This window comes from Sarcophilus harrisii, chromosome 1 (assembly GCF_902635505.1).
Source record: "Sarcophilus harrisii chromosome 1, mSarHar1.11, whole genome shotgun sequence".
NCBI classification, from domain to species: domain Eukaryota; kingdom Metazoa; phylum Chordata; class Mammalia; order Dasyuromorphia; family Dasyuridae; genus Sarcophilus; species Sarcophilus harrisii.
In genome coordinates, this window is record NC_045426.1 from 299,023,832 (window position 1) to 299,042,757 (window position 18,926).

The 18,926-nt window shown below is 38.1% G+C and overlaps 1 protein-coding gene across 1 annotated transcript in view; it reads right to left on the reverse strand.

Moving 5' to 3' along the window:
- Positions 1-18,926, reverse strand: part of BMERB1 (bMERB domain containing 1) — a 130,471-nt gene that overhangs the window by 8,788 nt on the left and 102,757 nt on the right. The window contains exon 3 of the mRNA XM_003761677.2: positions 3,847-3,920. Within this exon, the coding sequence (XP_003761725.1) occupies positions 3,847-3,920 (74 nt within the window). The remainder of the gene's footprint in view (positions 1-3,846; positions 3,921-18,926) is intronic.

The following is an 18,926-nucleotide window of genomic DNA, read 5'->3' on the forward strand; positions in this document are numbered from 1 at the left end:
GTGGATCAAAGAATAGTGTTTTCACAAAAGAATTAAAATAAAAAATGAAGTATGAATAAAACTGTCATTGCTTCCGCTTTTCTTAGTTCGTTTCTTATTGTCCCTTTTCTTCCTTTGCCTCTGAGGACAAGTTGGTGTGTGTGCTCATTTTCTCTCTCTCTCTCTCTCTCTCTCTCTCTCTCTCTCTCTCTCTCTGTGTGTGTGTGTGTCTGTGTGTGTGTGTGCCTCTGTATTTCTGTCTCTGTCCCTCTGTTTCTGGATCTGTCTCTCTCTCACACACACATACACACACCATTCAGGTAAGGCAGAACAGAAATGGATAGTGACATGAAGTTGGTGAGTTAGGAAGACATTCTGAAACTGCTCCCCAGGGCTACTAGCTTGTAGTTTCCTCTTCTATAATTTAACAAGGAAGAAGTAATTATAGAACATATAAGCAACGGAAATGCACTTTACAAACATTATTTCATCATAGGGATGGTCTTCATAGAAAAAAGAGCCAGAAAATAAAAGGAGTGAGGATGGAAACAGGCATTTATTAGTTGCCTTCCATTTGCCAGGCATTGTGTTGTTCAGTCTTTTCAGCTATATCCAACTCTGTGACTGTCTCTTTGGAGTTTTCTTTTTTTTTTTTACATTTTTTTTTAATTTAATAGCCTTTTATTTACAGGATATATACATGGGTAACTTTACAGCATTAACAATTGCCAAACCTCTTGTTCCAATTTTTCACCTCTTACCCCCCCCCACCCCCTCCCCTAGATGGCAGGATGACCATTAGATGTTAAATATATTAAAATATAAATTAGATACACAATCAGTATACCTGACCAAAATGTTATTTTGCTGTACAAAAAGAATCAGACTCTGAAATATTGTACAATTAGCCTGTGAAGGAAATCAAAAATGCAGGTGTGCATAAATATAGGGATTGGGAATTCAATGTAATGGTTTTTAGATCTCCCAGAGTTCTTTTTCTGGGCATAGCTAGTTCAGTTCATTACTGCTCCATTAGAAATGATTTGGTTGATCTCGTTGCTGAGGATGGCCTGGTCCATCAGAACTGGTCATCATATAGTATTGTTGTTGAAGTATATAATGATCTCCTGGTCCTGCTCATTTCACTCAGCATCAGTTCGTGTAAGTCTCTCCAGGCCTTTCTGAAATCATCCTGTTGGTCATTTCTTACAGAACAGTAATATTCCATAATTTTCATATACCACAATTTATTCAGCCATTCTCCAACTGATGGACATCCATTCAGTTTCCAGTTTCTAGCCACTACAAAAAGGGCTGCCACAAACATTCGTGCACATACAGGTCCCTTTCCCTTCCTTTATAATCTCTTTGGGATATAATCCCAGTAGTAACACTGCTGGATCAAAGGGTATGCACAGTTTGATAACTTTTTGAGCATAGTTCCAAACTACTCTCTCTTTGGAGTTTTCTTGGCAAAGACAGAGGAGTGGTTTGCCATTTCTTTTTCTAGCTCATTTTACAGATGAGGAAACTTAGACAAATGGGATTAAATGACTTGCCCAAGATCACACAGTAAGGTTTAAAGCCAGATTTTAACCCAGGTTCTTCTGACTCCAGGGCCAGCACTCTATCTACTGTGTCACCCAGTACTTTACAAATTTTATCTCATTAAGTCCTAATAAAAACCTCAAAAGATAAATTCTATTATCCCCATTATATCATTGAGGAAACTGAAGCCAACAGGGATTAAGTGATACAATTAGTAAATATATGAGGCTAGATTTGAATTCAAGTCTTCTTGACTCCAGGTCCAGTATACTATCCACTCTACCACTTAACTATCAAGAATGGAAGGGATAATTCATTTTGAATGAAGAAGGAAAGGAGCAGAATTACTAAATTTAACTGTTTCTATGGATCTGTTTTGAGTCAAGGACTTGCCCAAGTCCAGGACAGACATGTGAATTAGATCGCATCCTCTGTCCTGTGGGCAGATATTCTTATCAGCACCAAAAAATAAAAGGCTGAATTTGAAAAGAGAGACCAAGGAATGAATAAATACAATGCTAACACATCTAAGAAAAGATTCAAAAAAGGAAGAGAAAGGAACATCATGAAACTCTGGGAGTGATGATAATGGGTAAAAAATGTCATATTCCTCAGTGAAAGGATTAAGGCTTAGGCTTAGAAGAACAACTGAAGTTGGGATTGCTTTTTCATATGCCCTTTAGAGGCAAACCCAGCCACAGATGGTCTTAAGTGACTCTAGTCAATGCCATTTTTACATCAGCAGGAGGTCCTTGCCTTGAGAAACATAATTTTCTTGGTGGCTTGGTGTATTTTTAATTTAATACTTTTATTGACACATTGCCAAGAGCTCTGATTTTTCTCTAACCTCAGCTAAATTCATCTAGGACCTGGTACAGCTCTGAAAATAGAGAGGGAGAACTCTTGGTGAGAAAGTGAGGAGGCGGAGTAAAGATAAGAAGGAGGAAGTCTCTCGTGCCTATTTCATGCTGTAGTTATTCAGGGAAGACTTTGGGCTGAGAAAAAAAAAATGGCATTGACAGGACTGTAGACCAAAGAGCCATGGCTGTGGACTTCCAGTCCTCAAACAAGCATTACAGTGGGATCGTGGCAAATCCCTTGGCCTCTCTTTTTGGTTTCCCCTCTTTAATTGAGGTTACTTTTTGCAGTGGAAAGAATATTATACTGGGAGTCAAGAGACTTGGCTATAATTTCTGCATCTACCACTACAACCGTGTGATTTGGAGAAAGGCATTTTCCTTCACTGGGGTTCATCTTCTTCATCTGTAAATTAAGAGATGCATCAAATAAGGATCATAGGATGAAGAAGTCAAAGGGACATTAGAAATCAACTAATGCAGGCTCTTCATTTTATAGATGGGGAAATTGAGGCTTAGAAAGATTATATGATTAGTTTAAAGATACAGAGTAGGAAAAAGTTAGCAGAGTTGAGATTTAAATCCAGGTCTTTTGACTTCAAGTCAAACAGTTGAGAGGGAGATCGATGTAGCACATACAGCCCTGGACAGACAGGAAAAAACTTTAGTGTAGGGGTTTGAAAGTCACCCTGAACACTAGCTATGTGACCATGGTCAGACCACTTTCCTTCAGTTAGTCTCAGTTTTTTAATCTGTAAAATGAGGAGAATTATGTCCTACCTTGAAGGGTTGTTGTGAGACTTAAATGGAATAATGTACGTAAAGTGTTTTGCAAACCTTTAAGTGTTATATAAAGTGTATCATTTTGGAAGACCCCATCTCAGCTCTTTCCACTGGACCATATAATTAGAGTTCAAATCTGGCATCAGATATTTATTAACTGTGTGACCCTGAGCAAATCACTCAACACTGTTTACCTCAGTTTCTTCATCTGTGAAATGAGCTAGAGAAGGAAATGACACACCACTCCAGTATCTCTGCTAAGAAAACTCCAAATGAGGCCACAAATAGTGACAAAACAAAAATAACAAACTGCAGATGTCAGTGTACATCAATAAGTATTTACTAAGTGCTTACTGTGGGCCAAACACTTTGCTGTTGTTGTTTGTCCTTCCGTTCTCAAAGGGGACCATGACATCAGGGAGATGATATTGTAATATCCAAGTAAATTGGATTTAAGTGAGGTAGGGCTGTGCAAGATCACCTGCCTTACTTTCTCCTCCAGAACCATCTGAGTCCAGTGGCCAGCTATAGATCAAAACAACTGGAGATAGCCCTGAATGCTAGATCACTAGATCATCCACTATAGAAAGTAAGAAGGGAAGATGGTCCAGACATAGTGAATCTGAGAGGGAGCAGGCTCTTGGATCTCCAAGCATTTCTGAAATATTTGAACCATTACCTGGAATGGCGACTAAATTCTGCAGTTCTTGTTTAAGGTCCATGATGTCCTTGCACAGTTGGATATCATCCATCCTGTACAAACAGGAGAGAGAGAGAAAAAAGTCACACTTCAAAAGCAGAATTGGGTTATTTCTCCTTTCTAAAGCCTTGTCAAAATCCACCTCCACCCCCAAATCACTATGACAGAGTGCTTTTTGCTACTTGAGAATTTTTCCCTCCAATCCCAGGGGCCTGAGCATCAACAACTGACAAGGTGTTTGTTATTATAGTCACTTGAGACATCATTTTAGAAAAAAGAAAGGAATGTGTAGGGTGTGATCCTAGCAGGTGCCCAACACCCCTGAAGCTTGTTTGTGCTGTCCCAGATGGATACAAATATCTCCCACAGATTCCTCTTCAGCTGTTTTTTCATTAGTGACTCCCTTGTATTGTTTTGAAAACAGACCCTTACCCTTTTCTTCAGCAAAAAGTGAGATTAGCCTAAACTGCTGGAATTGACTGAAAGTGCTTCTTTATAATTTTTCATAGGAGAAAGAAAGTGCTAGGCAGATGAGAAAAAGGAGAGGGAAGGAAATTAGGGCAGAGGGGCAAGAAGGAAAGAGACAATAATGGCAATTATTGCACTCCATTTTGAAAGCCTGAGAGATAAGAGTGATGTGAAATAAACCCAATCTTAGATCTTAGAGGGACTGGGTTTAAGTCCTGTCTCTGAAACAAACTACCTATATTAGCATGGGTAAGTCCTTAGACCTCTCTTGCTCTAGGAAATGCTCTAAGGTTCTTGTTATTGTTTGTCCTTTGTCCTTGAAGAGGACCATGACCTCAGGGAGGTAATGCCATGATAAGCAAATGAATTGGATTTAAATGAGGGAGAGCTATGGAAGGTCATCTGCCTCACTTTCCTCAAGAGACATTTTAGTCCAGTGGCCATCTCCAGTTGTCTTGATCTAAGTTTTTAAGTTATACAGAAAGTGTCACTTTTCATTGACAGAGGGAGCTCCATATTAACGAAATCATAAATTCAGTCCCTCTTGAGCCTCCAAATTCTAGCAAAATGTTTTAATCTTTCACCAATAAAAATAAAATAATTTCTGTTTCATTATATCATTCATTCAATAAGCATTTTTAGGTGCCTGATAATACTCGGTAGCCAGGTAGCTCAATGGACAGAGTGCCTGGTCTGGAGTTAGGAAGATTCATCTTCTTGGATTCAAATCTGGCCTGAGACATTTATTAGCTTTATGACCCTGAACAAGTCACTCAATCCAGTTTGCCTCATTTGTGAAATGAGCTGGCAAAAGAAAGGGCAAATCACTACCATATATTTGCCAAGAAAACCCAAATGGGGTTGCAAAGAGTTGGACACAACTGAAAATGATGAAGTTTAGATTTGGGGCACCCAAATGAAATTAGGGTTTCTGGTGGTCAGGGAGTTAAGTGGCAGTGCAAGGGTAGGGAGTTCTGAGGATTCCCTTTCTGGAGGGGCAAGATCTGTAAAGGAATTTACAGACCCGAAAACCTAGATTAATAAAAGAGGTTTATTATGGGGATTGGAAGTAAGGTTAAAGTCTAATTAAGGAAATAGATGAGGATAAGGAGAGGATGGCACTGGAAACAGCATTTTAGTGGGCAGAAGCTCCTTGGGGTGCCAAGCATGGTGCTGGCATGTTTGGAACCTCTGCAAAGAGAGGATTTTAGTTTGACTCTTTTATGGAGCTTTGGCTACAAGCTGAAGGGGGCTCGTGGGTGGAGTCCCAAGTTGGCTCCAAGCTGGGTTTCAGCTTGAGCTGGAATTTGAATTGAATTCAATGAGTTTCAGGGCTGAATAAGCCCACCCAGATAACAAAGATGAAACTGTTTGTCCTTGGGGTGGAATCACTGAGACAGAGTTGAAGGAGATTTTCTCCTTTAAGCATTTTCAGAGTTTTGGTGTTCCCTCTTCAAAATGACTAGCAATATCAGACTCTGAGGACATAGAAGCAAAAATTTAACAGGCAATGTCTTCAAGGAACTTGAAAAGAAATAACATATACCACGATGATTACAAGTAGATACAAATTATCTCTATACAAATTGATATAAAGTATTTCTTGAAGAAAATACCAAGTAATATCCTCAGGGAGGACAATAGCTTTACACTTAATAGAGAACTTTTATATAACCTCATTTGGTTCTCACAAAAATGTTATGAAATGCATAGGGCAGAGGTTTCTCTCATTTTTCAGTAAAGGAAAAAAGAGGCTTAAGTGAAATACGCAAGATCACAGAACTATAGTAAGTGTTATTTGGGCTTAAGGGGTAGACTTTTTAAATGTTTACCTCATAAAAAACTTTGGATGTAGGTAGTTTAAAAAAAATTCTTCATTTTACACAGAGGAACAATCTAGGATATCATATTCTGAAAATGCTTTGGAGAAGTCTCTAAACTACATTTCTTAGTAAAGTATTCATGAGCTCAGTATGCCTGGTTTATTTTTAATATAAATTTTCTTTTATATTTATTTATTTTTTGCTGAGGAAATTGGGGTTAAGTGACTTGCCCAGGGTCACACAGCTAGGAAGTGTTAAGTGTCTCAGGTCGGATTTGAACTCAAGTCCTCCTGATTTCAGGGCTGGTGCTCTATCCACTGTGCCACCTAGCTGCCCCTAAATTTCCTTTTTTATTACAAACATCACTTAATATAAACATTTCAATATACAAAAGAAAAGAGAAAAATGAGATTGTAAATGAAAATGAATTTCATTTATCTAATTTGTTTTTAAAGTATATATCAAATTTAACATGGTAGCAACAGAACCACCCTGCTCATATATCCCTTTCCACTCTCTTTGATATATTTTTTAAAATGTTTTGTTTATGTCCATTTCCTCCTCCTTCTTTTTCTCCTCCTTCTTCTCTTCCTTCTCCTTCTCCTCCTTCTCCTTCTACAATCAAAGTTGGTTTCCTGATTCCAACTGTTGTGCTTCCTTGCTATTATATTACCCTTCCTCCATGGACCTTCAACCAATAATACTGCATTTTAAAGTAGTGATTCTCCTTGTTATGACTGGTGTGTTGCAATCCTAAAGCTTCCAGGACTCTAGTCTAGAGAGATTTACCATTTCTAAGACCTTGATTGATGAAGAAAAGGGGTGGGGAGAAGCTCAGCTTGTATTTTTAAAAGCCTTGGTCTTTCATGCTGGGCCAGGTGGGACAAATACATCATTTTATCTATATTCAGTGGAAAGAGGTGAGAAGGGATTGTCAGACTAATATGTGGTTCTTCACAAAATTTAATTCAAAACAACATGGTCTTTATGCACCAGGGATTTAAGATACAACCTAATGTAAGGCCTGCTGAGAAAGAGGCAGACTTGGAACAAAAAGGCAGGGGAAAATGATTTATTTTTTAATATTTAATGTGTATTTTAAAATTCTTAGAGGATAGGGGAAATTTTCAAAAGAAATTTTTATTTTTAGGAGAAAATCATCATCATTATTAGCATCAAATATAAAATCCTCCCTAGATGGTCTTCTACTCAAGAATCATGGATTCTGATAAGAGAAGGGGAACTTGCTGGTCATTGGACAGTAGAGACAGTAGATCAGAGGTTCTTAACCTGGAGTTCAAAGATGCTGGATCCATCTGTAAATTTCTGGGAGTCCATAAACTTGGATGGGAAAACTGATACCTTTATTTTCATTAACTTGTAATTAAAATTTAATATTTCCTTCATTATTCTGAGAAAATGTACATAGTTTTCATGTCAAAGGGGTATGACACAAAAATGGTTAAGAACTCCAGAAGAAGAATGTAATATCTTTTCTTGTAACCAGCTATGGAGTCAGGCTCTGTTGATGATTTTATTTTCTCATCTTTGGATGAAGAAAGGGAAACACCAGTCTTAATTTGCAAGTTTTGGGCTGGGTCAGGATATCCTAAGGCCAGATGGAAACAGACTTGGTACTGAGTTTATTTGTCCTTTGCAAACTTATGTAGTTCAGTTGTTTTTCAGTTGTGTATAACGCTTTCTGACTATTTTCTTGGCAGAGATGCCAGAGAAGTTTCCTTTTCCAGTTTATTTTATAGATGAGGAAACTGAGGTAAATAAGGCTAAGTGACTTGGCCAGGAATACATAGCTATTAAGTATCTGAGGCTGTATTTTAACTCAGGAAAATGTGCCACTAGCTGCCCTTTTGCCAACTTAACTAATTTTAAAAGTTTCCTTTAACAGAAGTAGCACTGAGGACCCACTAAAGCATGCATGGAGGGTAAAAATATGTCTAAGTGATGCATGAGCTATCATAGTGACAATTACAGTTAATAGACTTGAGTAACAAATCCATGAACAATGAAACCGTTTCTTTTAAGGAAAACCCAAGATATTTTAAGTATCATTTATGGCATTTGTGCTACTTTTCTTTCCATGTCACAGAAGACCTGACTCCAGTACTATTTCTGCCACTACCTAGCTTACTGACAGTTCCTAGCAAATTGTTTCCTTGGAATCGATTTCCTTATCTATAAAAGGAAGAGTTATGTAGACAACCCTGTTAGCTCTAAGATGCTAAACAAACTCTATCCATAGACACAATTTTCATTTCTTCCACATCTGAGCTTGTCTTTCTTAAGAGTTGAAAGTCACTCAGAGTTCAACTGGCCCCCCCACACCTGAAGAGGAATTTCCTAGATAACATTCTGAACAAGTGGTCTCTGAGAACCCTGTGATGGGAATTTATCATCTTTTAAGACAGCCCTTTTCATTTTGGAACATTTCTAATGGCTGGGAAGTTTCTCTTATACTGAGCTGAAATCTGCCTTTCTGTAACTTCCAATCATTTTTTCTAATTCTGCCCTCTGGGACCAAGCAAAACAAATCTATTTTTTTTTTCCACATGAAGAAATGTGTCATTCCCTGTTTAAGGCTCTTTTTCTCCTCCAGGCTAAACATCTTTATTTCCTTGAACAGATCTTACAACCTATTTTCAAATCAGTTTGCCAACTTTGGTGTCCTCCTCAAATACACACCACTCTTGTCAACCTCCTCCTAAAATCTCATTCTAATAGATATAATATTCCAGATATAGTCTATTCATAGCAAAATAAAGAGCCACTATGATCTTCACATTCATGGACCCCCAGAAAAGTGAACCCAGGTTCAAATAATCCAATGGATCAGTAGCCACTTAAAACTATAGCTCATGAGCCCCCACAAATGTCTTTACTTTTACCTGTCAACCAGAGCACACATTAGTTTAAAGAAAAGGTATTAAACAGACAAATATCAAATAAAATAATGAAAGGATTTCCCATATATGCATATGATATATGCTCTCCTACATTACTACCAAAGGAAGGCACACATTCAGAGAGTATGGAAAGAAACATGGAGGTCACACATGTAGACGTTTATGCACGGCTAGTTCATACCCACAATCATGATAAGACAACTCTAGCATTGTAGGGATGCTGATGCTCTCCAGTGAAGTTATGTTGCTTTCTTTTGGGAGGTATATCTGTGCTCATTGCTGGGCACATTTTCTATATTGGGAATTACATTATTTCTGCTGGTCAGTAAGTTTTTCTTTACTGTTATCTCTGAGCTATCAGCTGAACATCCTATCTGCTAAGGTGTAGTGACTAGAAAGTCTCTCCTTGAAAAGGGCAGCTGGAATTATAGCCATACTCAGTGATGGATAGCTTTGAAAAGAAGGGCAAGAAAAACACCATATGGCTAAGATTAGATCTATTTTAAATTGCTTTTGTCTGTTGTTGAATAAAAATCTGTTATCCCAAGGGGCACTATGAACCCTATAGCAGCTAAATACCTAGCTATCTGTCTCATTCTGCCATCCCTCTAGGATCTTCCCAGAATGCCCTATAAGCTTGCAAGTCCTATTCATTCTGGGATCTATTTACAACTTTCCCTCCTCCAACACACATTATCTTCTCTCTAGGGCCTTCACAGGGAGCCTTGCATCAGCCCAGACTCTAGTCTTCACCCCTAGATTTTCTCCACTATGCTAGAGGCTAGACTGGACCAGACTTACCTCACAATGCCATCTACTGACTCCTGATCAGACATCTCTTCAACATACCTTCTCTTGCTCCTGTCTGCTGTGAGATGAACCTCCTAAGAACACAGTATTTCACATGTCATGAGGTAAGTTCTTAGGGGAAGAACTTCAAAGTATAATTTCCTCCTGCCTCCCCTCAATGGACCTTTCTCTAACCACTGCCTGGTTTCTCCAACTATTCTACCTGAACTCACTCCTCAATGATAAGCAAACTTCTACCTCTTTATATTCTCTTTATCACAATGATTCTGAACCCCTGGCTGCTAATGTATAAACCTTACTCCCCCTGCCCAACTACCTACTCTCTTATTCCCATCTTCTCAGGTAATGCCCCAAATGTACTTCCTTCCACTATATTCTTTGGAGTGCCTGCCCTGTAATTAACAAATTTACTTTGATCTACATTCTTTGTGCAAATAAGTGAATTTGGTATTGTGATAGCCATAAAAATGAGTAAGGTAGACTCAGTCCCTTCAAGGAGTTTACAAGCCCATGACATGATTTTTCAAGCCTTTCTTTCAGTGACCAACCAAATGACATTGATGGGTTTGAGATAATCTAGATCATAGGTCCTTAACCTGGTATCCATAGACCTCTCAAGGTATCTATAGATAATCTCAAAGCATCTATGAATTTAGATGGTAAAAAAATTAACATCTTCATTTTCACTAACTTCTAATTGAAATTTAGTGGTAAAACATATGCCTCTTTACCTCAGTGATTACTTCTATATTAATTCATATTTCTATTTCAAAGTCATTGAGAAAGCCAGGACAGGCATGAATAAATTGAACAAGAGGAATCCTTTGCCCAAAGAATACCCTTAAATAATTCTATTTTTGGTTGCTATTCAGGGCAACATATGAACTATGATCTCTTACGTTTTTTACCTCTTAACCTCCTTGGCTCCCAGTGGAAGTATCCTAGAAAGCTGACCTGATGGCTAAGAACTAAGAAAAAAAATGCCCTGCAGCATCCTGTGAAAATGAACATCTCAAGGATACCTAATAAATATTTATTGATTTGAATCTACAAAGAAGCACAACAGCCCTGAGCTTGGAATCAACCAATCAATGAATATTTTTGGCCAAGTACAGTTTGATGTCTTGTATATATTCAGTACTGATGGCACTACAGGAGATACAAAAGAAATTCTTGCCATCAAGGAACTTACAATCTAATTGGGGAAATCTAGTTCCTGATACAGTTAACAAAGTTAACAATCAAATGACAAACCATGTAATACAGATTATACAGTTTATATGTTCAATGACAGTTCAGAGAAGAGTGAATGTCTTTTGGACTAGAATAGTTTTATTCTTGAAGGAACTGAAAGGAAGAAAAGGAGGAAGAAGAACAAGAGAAGGGGGAATATACTTTTCAGTGAAAGAGAGAATAGGGAACAATATTCTAAGTGGAGGAAAGGATAGGAGCAAAGGAAAAGAGGTAGAAATGGAGTGTGGATGGTAACGTAAGGGATCAATAATGAGCCTGACTGACTTAATTGGAAGACTATATTGGAATATGCATCAATATAATATTGGTGTATATTAAAAGATAGGTAAAGTAGGTCCAGAATGTGAAAAAATTTGGCTTGTTGGGCAATGGAAGCTGAACTTGATGTAAAAGTCACTGGGGAGCAATGGAAGAAGCCAATTAATCCAATCCCATAATTTTACAGAAGAAGAAATTAAGGACCAAGAAAATAGCTTCTCGACCAAAATAGAGCTAATTAGAGGGAGCAGTAGAATTGGAAATCATGTTTCCAGATGCCCCAAACAGTTTTCTTCCCCACATTAGAATATAAGCTCCTTGAGAGCAGAGACTATTTTTTTCTTTCTTTGAATTTTGGGTGTTTAGCACTATATCTGGCAAATGTTGTTTAGTCATTTTTCAGTCATAGCTAACCTCTTTTAAGATTTCTTTGTAAAGATACTAAAGTAGTTTGCTATTTCCTTCTCCAGCTCATTTTACAGATGAGGAAACCCAGGCAAAGAGGGTTAAGTAACTTGCCCAGAGTTACATAGCTAGTAAGTATCAGAGCCTAGATTTGAGGGTCATGGTCATGGTCATGGTGTTCTGTCCACTGTATCACCTAGCTGCTCTACTTGGCAAACAGAAAGCATATAATAAATGTTTCTTGTCTGATTGATTTCTCCTACACCATGGTATACTCATTTCAGAGATGGGGGAGGGAAGCCAAGAGATTTGCCCAAGAAATGAGTTTAGTGTGCAAGGAATAGAATTCAACTGCCCTGTTTCCTAGGCCAGAGTCATATCAATGACAAGGTTCTTGTATGGAACTACAACAGGGAATGTGACACTACAAGATGAAAACTGAGGCTGGCCTTCTGGTGCTCTCCAAGTGTTGAAGTAATGATGTCTGGCAGTTTCTGTAACAGCATAATTTTCTCTCTTCTCATTTTCTTTTCTGGTTAGGAATGCTAAGGTTTTTCTCTCCACACCCCCCTTTTTCTGCTCATGCTTTCTCTGTCTGTCTCTGTCTTGGTCTCTCCCTGTCTTTCTCTGTCTCTATGTGTTTGTCTCTCTGTCTCTCTGTCTCTGTCTCTCTCTCTCTCTCTGTGTGTGTGTGTGTGTGTGTGTGTGTGTGTATGTCTCTCATATTCCCTAGACTCTGAGCCCAAAGTTCATCTCTGTCAAAAGTCACAGCTAGTCCTGGGAGAAAGATCTGAGGCTCCTCTTGACTCAGTGGCTCATGAGGTATCAAGCTGACAAAACCAGCTCTGACCTACCAATGCTAATACTGCTCGGGAAAATTACAAGACCTCAACCAGGTCAAATCAGATGACAATTTTTGTCCTGCTGCCTTTGGGCACCTTTCCAGGTAACTGTATGTGCTGTCATCAAATTTGTAAAGAGGTTAACCATTGTCTAGCCTAGTGAAATAGCTAAGGAAGGGAGTTTTCTTAGCTCTGTAGGAATGTTTATGGATGCCTGAGTTAGTTCAGCTATTGACCTGTGAACTTGTGTCTGCACAATCTGGCATCCAAGCTGAATGAAATTGCTCTGTCCTAGGAAAGAATATAGTTAGTGTCCTAGAATGGAGGGATGTTGAGAAAGCAAAGAAAAAGGAGGAAAAAGTCAGGAGAAGGAAAAGAAGAAAGAGAAAAAGAAAGAGAAGGAAGAGAAGAGGAAGAAGGATATTGAAAAGGAAGACATTTAGGACAAGGAGGAGGAGAATGAGGAAGAGAAAAAGAGGAGGAAAATGAAAAGGAGGAGGAAGAAAAGGAGGAGGAAGAGGAAAAGAAGAAAAAGAAAAAGGAGAAGGAATAAGAGGAGAAAAAGGAAGAGGAAGAAAAGAAAAAGAAAGAGAAGGAGGAATAAGAGGAGAAAAAGGAAAAGGATAATGAGGAAGAGAGAACGAGGAGGAAAATGAAAAGGAGGAGGAGGAAGAAAAGGAGGAGGAAGAGGAAGAGAAGAAAAAGAAAAAGAAGGAGGAGGAATGAGAAGAAAAAGGAAGAGGAAGAGAAGAAAAAGAAAAAGAAGGAGGAGGAATAAGACTAGAAAAAGAAAGAGGAAGAGGAGTATCATTTCCTTAGCACTTATGACCTACTAAACATTTCTCACAGATCAATAAGCATTTATTAAGTCCATAGTACATGCCAGGCACTGCAAAGCAATGAAGATACAAAAAGAGACAAAAGACAGCCCCTGCTCTGAAAGAGCTCACAAAATAACAGAGGAGAAACAAGTAAACAAATTTATATAAACAAGCTTTATACAGTATAAATAGGAAATAATTAAAAGATGAAAAGGCACTAGAATTTTTTTCTTCTAAACATATTTCCATGTTTGTCATGCTGTACAAGAAAAATCAAAGCTAAAAAGAAAAAAACACAAGAAAGAAAAAACAAACAACAATCCCCCCAAATGGTGAAAATTTGATCCACATTCAGATTCCATAGTTCTCTTTCTGATTGCAGATGGTACTTTCCATCATATTTATTGAAATTAAGGCACTAGAATTAAGGTAATGCAAGTATTTTCCCTGAGGATACTGAGACTTGAGGGAAATTAACTTAAGATCACAGCCACATGGCTAGTAAATCGTGGGAGCCAGAACTCAAACCCAGGCCTTCTAACTCTTGAATCCAGTGGTTTTTCCATGACTCCTTCTTCATTGCTCAAGAAAGGAAGCTAGTCTCTGCCTACAATGTTCAAGATCCCCTCATGTACATTAAAGTAAGCACCTCCTAACAGAGGAGTCCATTGGTTCTTCAGAAGGTTGAATTCAAATTTTCCAAAATCTCCTCCTCCTCTTCCTCTCCTTTTCTTCCTCTTCCTCCTCCTCCTTCACATCTTCCTCCTTTTCCTCTTCATCCTCCTCCTCCTTCTTTTCCTCTTTTTCTTCCTCCTCCTTTTCCTTCTACTCTTCCTCCTCCTCTCCAGTAGTAGTTGCTGATATGTGTTTTCAAGTATATGTCAGTAAAATCTAACAAGCAAGGGAAAGAGTCCTAGATCAGGAATCTCAGAACCTGGTTTTGAATTTTGTTTTGCTTCTACCTGTGTGATCCTAAGTAAATTAGTTATCAGTCTGAGCCTCAGAGGCTCTGTGAACATCTCACTAAAACAAGAAAGTTGAACTAGATGACCTCCATAATCTAAATTCATGATCCTTTATCCTCAAGGAAGGTAATTACAAAGGTATGCATTCCATTCTGTTTAATTCAACATCAATTTAGAGACTCAAACCTTGGTTAAGGCCCTCCTAGGCTAAAGGCCCTGTTATTGTAGACAGTAGGGAGATGAAGAGGAAAAAATGAAACCACCCCTTCTTTTGAGAATTTTGTCACTGTCCTCCCTAACAATTCCTAGAGCACACACTTTTGGGAGAGAGAGACCCCTTCATTCCATTAATTATTAGCCACATACTAATAGAGTTGAGAATCTCTGGATTTCAGCAACACAAAACTGTTCCCTGAAGAATGTATAAGTGATGATGGGGAATTTAAAATTCTATCATAAAGATTCACCATTGGGAGCACCATCCATCAGTGGAAAGCTAGCAAGTTCCAATTAAACATCTGATCAAGAAGCAGTACAATTTTACATTTGCCCATTAATACCGTTTCTATTCAAAGCCTCCTCATTTGTCTGGCCCTCTCATTTGTCTCCAGTTCCCCCTGACTTGTCACTAGTTCTCTATAATTGCTCTCAATTCTCTGCTCCCACTCTCAAACCCAACCCACTCATCTGTCAGCTAGGGAATTCCTGAACCCACTTTTATGTTCCCCTGATTCTAAACTCCTATTCCAAATGAACTTTGATCTTTTCCATGTGACTGTTCCTTCCAGCAAAGTACATCTTTATCCCTCCATGCTTTCTCATCCTATGAGTCTTATACTCAGGAGTTCCTTCAAGACTTTACAGTGGTATGAAGGTAACCCTAGCTTCCTGAAGGGTATGCCAACAGAACATACTTTGGCAGGTTAAATCATGCTGGAAAGGTTTCAGATTCAGTATTGGCAATAGTCTGCATTGGTTTCCTCAGGACCAGTCTAACCAAGTAGAATGAGATTCATCATCCACAATGATCTGTGAAACAATGATTGAAAATGGTCCTTAGTTTCTCTTTGACTTCTCTAGTGACTGTGGGTAGAAAAGCAGGCAGGAACTATTAAGTATCGTATAGTTTTTAGATAGTCGCTAAATAATCCTCAATCCTTCAGTCCTGGTTATTTCATGACCATCCCTAGGGGTGTAGTGTCTGAAAATGCTTTTTTTTTTTTTGGCAAATAGTATTTTATTTTTTCCAATTGCATGTAAAAATTGTTTTTAACATTCACTTTTAAATAAGATTTTGAGTTTCAAAATTCCTCCCATCCCTCCTCCCCAAGCAATTCTGATATAGGTCATACATGTGAGATCATGCAAACATTAGTCACATTGTGAAAAAAGAAACGAATGGAAAAAGTCACAAAAAATCCTCCAAGACAAAGTGAAAATAGTAAGCTTCAATCTATATTTAGTCTCTATAGTTCTTTCTCTGAGTATGGAAAACATTTTTCATCATGAGTTTTCTAAAATTGTCATGGATCATTATATTGCTAAGAAGAGCGAAGTCATTCATAGTTGATTATTACACAATGCTGTAACTGCATAATGTTCTCCTGGTTTTGCTCACTTCATTTAGCATTAGTTCAGGTAAGTCTTTCCAGGTTTTCCTGGGAGAATTCTGCTCATCATTTTTAATAGTACAATAATATTCCATTACATTCATACAATACAATTTGTTCAGCCATTTCCCAAATTAAGGACTTTTCCTCAGTTTCCAATTCTTTGCCACCACAGAAGAGCTGTTATGTTTTTGTACATGTAGGTCCTTTCCCCTTTTTTATTATCTCTTTGGGATATAGGTCTAGTCATGGTATTATTGTAATACCGGAGAAACTAAGGCAAGATAGAGATTAGAGAGTTTTTAATATTTTATTTGGATTTCTTTGAGGGAGAGATTGTCTGGGACCAAAGGATCCATTTTGGTCCCAGGGCTGATGTCTTAAAGCATTAGGCATCAGCGTCAAATGTGAGATTCTAATGATTTGTATATGGCTCCAGAGATCAGGGTAGACAAAGCAAGGAGTGGAGTCTGAACACTGGTAAACAGTGGGAATTTCCAGGCAGGGACCATGTATTCAGTTCTTACAGGTTGGGAGTAGGACCATAAATTCTTATAAACTGGGAGTTAAGGGAGTAGTCAAACTAGAGACAGGACATCTGGAGAGATGGAGGTAGAGCATGCTATTAGGGATCTGAGATAGGACATCTGGAGTTTTATCTTTTGGAATGCCAGAGTAGCCAGATCTCTACAGCCCTAATTATCTCAGTCCTAATGAACAGGAAAGGAAAATTGCAACCAGGGGAATTGAGGCAGAACAATTAGGGGAATTAAGGCAGAACAATTTAGGAAAACTGAGGCAGGACAATTTAGGGAAACTGAGGCAGAACAATTTAGGGAAACTGAGGTAGGACAATTTAGAGAAACTGAGGCAGAACAATAAAAGGAAACTGTGGTACAACATTATAGCTGGATCAAAGGTTATGCACAATTTGGTTGCCCTTTGGGCATAGTTCAAATTGCTCTCCAGAATGGCTAGATCAGTTTATAGCTCCACTAACAATGCATTAGTGTTCCAATTTTCCCACATAGTCTCCAACATTTATCATTTTCCTTTTCTTTCATATTAGCCAATCTGATGAGTGGGAGGTGGTGCCTCAGAGTTGTTTTCATTTGCATTTCTCTAATCAATTAGTAATATAGACTATTTTCTGAAAATGCTTTTAACTGAGGATTAAGAAGACATCCTTGTTCCAGGAAGGACTTTTTTCCTATTGCTTCCTCCTATCTGGTCTGAAGATGTCAGTCTGCTCAGGTTAACCACACTCTCATCATAGGTCCACTGATGTGTCAAACAGAAAAGCTAATTTTTCTCTCAGAGGCATCGGCTATAATTATTATTGTTGTTGTGAATGATAATATCTATAATAACAACAATAATAAATAACATTAATTTTATTATTGATTACATTTTAATTTACTCATTATTTCTTATATATTTATTAAATACTTACTATTTATTTTTTATTACTTTTTAAACCTTTAAATTACAAATTCCTTTACAAATATTTACCTCATTGTAATCTCATAATAACCCTGGGAATAGGTTTTATTATGATCTACATTTTGCAAATGAGGAAATTGAGGCAGACAGAAAAGTTAATTTACTTACTCAAGCTCACTCAGATCGTATATAAAACCAGTTCTTTCTGATTCCAAGTCCAGCACTATTCACTCAGCCATCTATGACCACTGGTTACCCTCAAGTCCCACTGGACACCAGATTGCTGAACCATAAAGAATGTTGGAATACACCTGATAATGGCTGCTGGAGATCCAACCCAGAACGGATCTCCTCTTATGAGAGGATGATACAAGGAGACTGAGAGACAGTTGCTGTTCTCTGACCTCTCTACTCAGAGGCTGCTGCACTGTCTGACCTCTTTCCTCTTCCCTCTGCCTCCAATTTATCTCATTCCCAGTCCATAACACCTGTGTCAGCAAAGGCTGCCCTGCAGCTCCTTCAGAGGCTATGATCCATAACTGTGGAAGCTCTCAGAGAATTGACCTGAACAATTCTCGGGTTTTTTTGTTTTTTGCTGTTATTTTCCCCCCAAAGCATGGTCCACACACTGAGGAATGCGAGCAGCACTATCCTTTCTGGATGGTTGTAGCAGGTGTTCAGTCTCCTGGCTTGGCTCTTTGATGTATTGGCCATTTAATTACCCCGACTAAAAACGTCTTACCATACCTCTTCTTCCTTAACTCTAGAAGGATCCTTCTCACGAACAACTCTGGTTCTTCTTAAAATTCTTATACTTCTTGTACCCCATGTTTGGGCACCAAAGGAAATGTGAAGAGCCTTTTCAATTCAATTTACAATGAATTCAATTCATCAGAACTTTATTAAATAACTATTATATAGAGTCTCAAAAGTTTTAAGACTCTAAACTTTACTAAAACTTTTGGGACATTCTATAAATGCAAAACATTATGAAAACACTAAGGATAGATAAACAGAAAATGAGACTTACAATTCTTGCTCTTAAAGTGCTTAGACTGGTGGGAGGGAGAGTGGGGAAATACAAAATAAGCACAGATAAGCAAATAAAAAGTAATTAAAGGAAAAAGAGACAAAAAGCACATTAATAATTGCTTGGGATTCATGGAAGGCTTCATGGAAGAAGTGAGCTGGGATTCCACTAAACCTTAAGGAAAGACAGATTTTCTGTATTCTGAGATCCTGAAATGAGGAGGTGTTATGCCAAAGTTCCTTTTTAATGTCGTGACCTAGTTTCTCCAATTGTCCTATTTAGTTATTGTGCCTTAGGTTATAACCTTTCCCTCCTAATGTTTGAGATAAAGGTTTTATAGACATTCCTTCTTAATGTTTGGCAAGATAAAGGTTTATCCATTTTAGATGTCATTAATATATCAGTAATC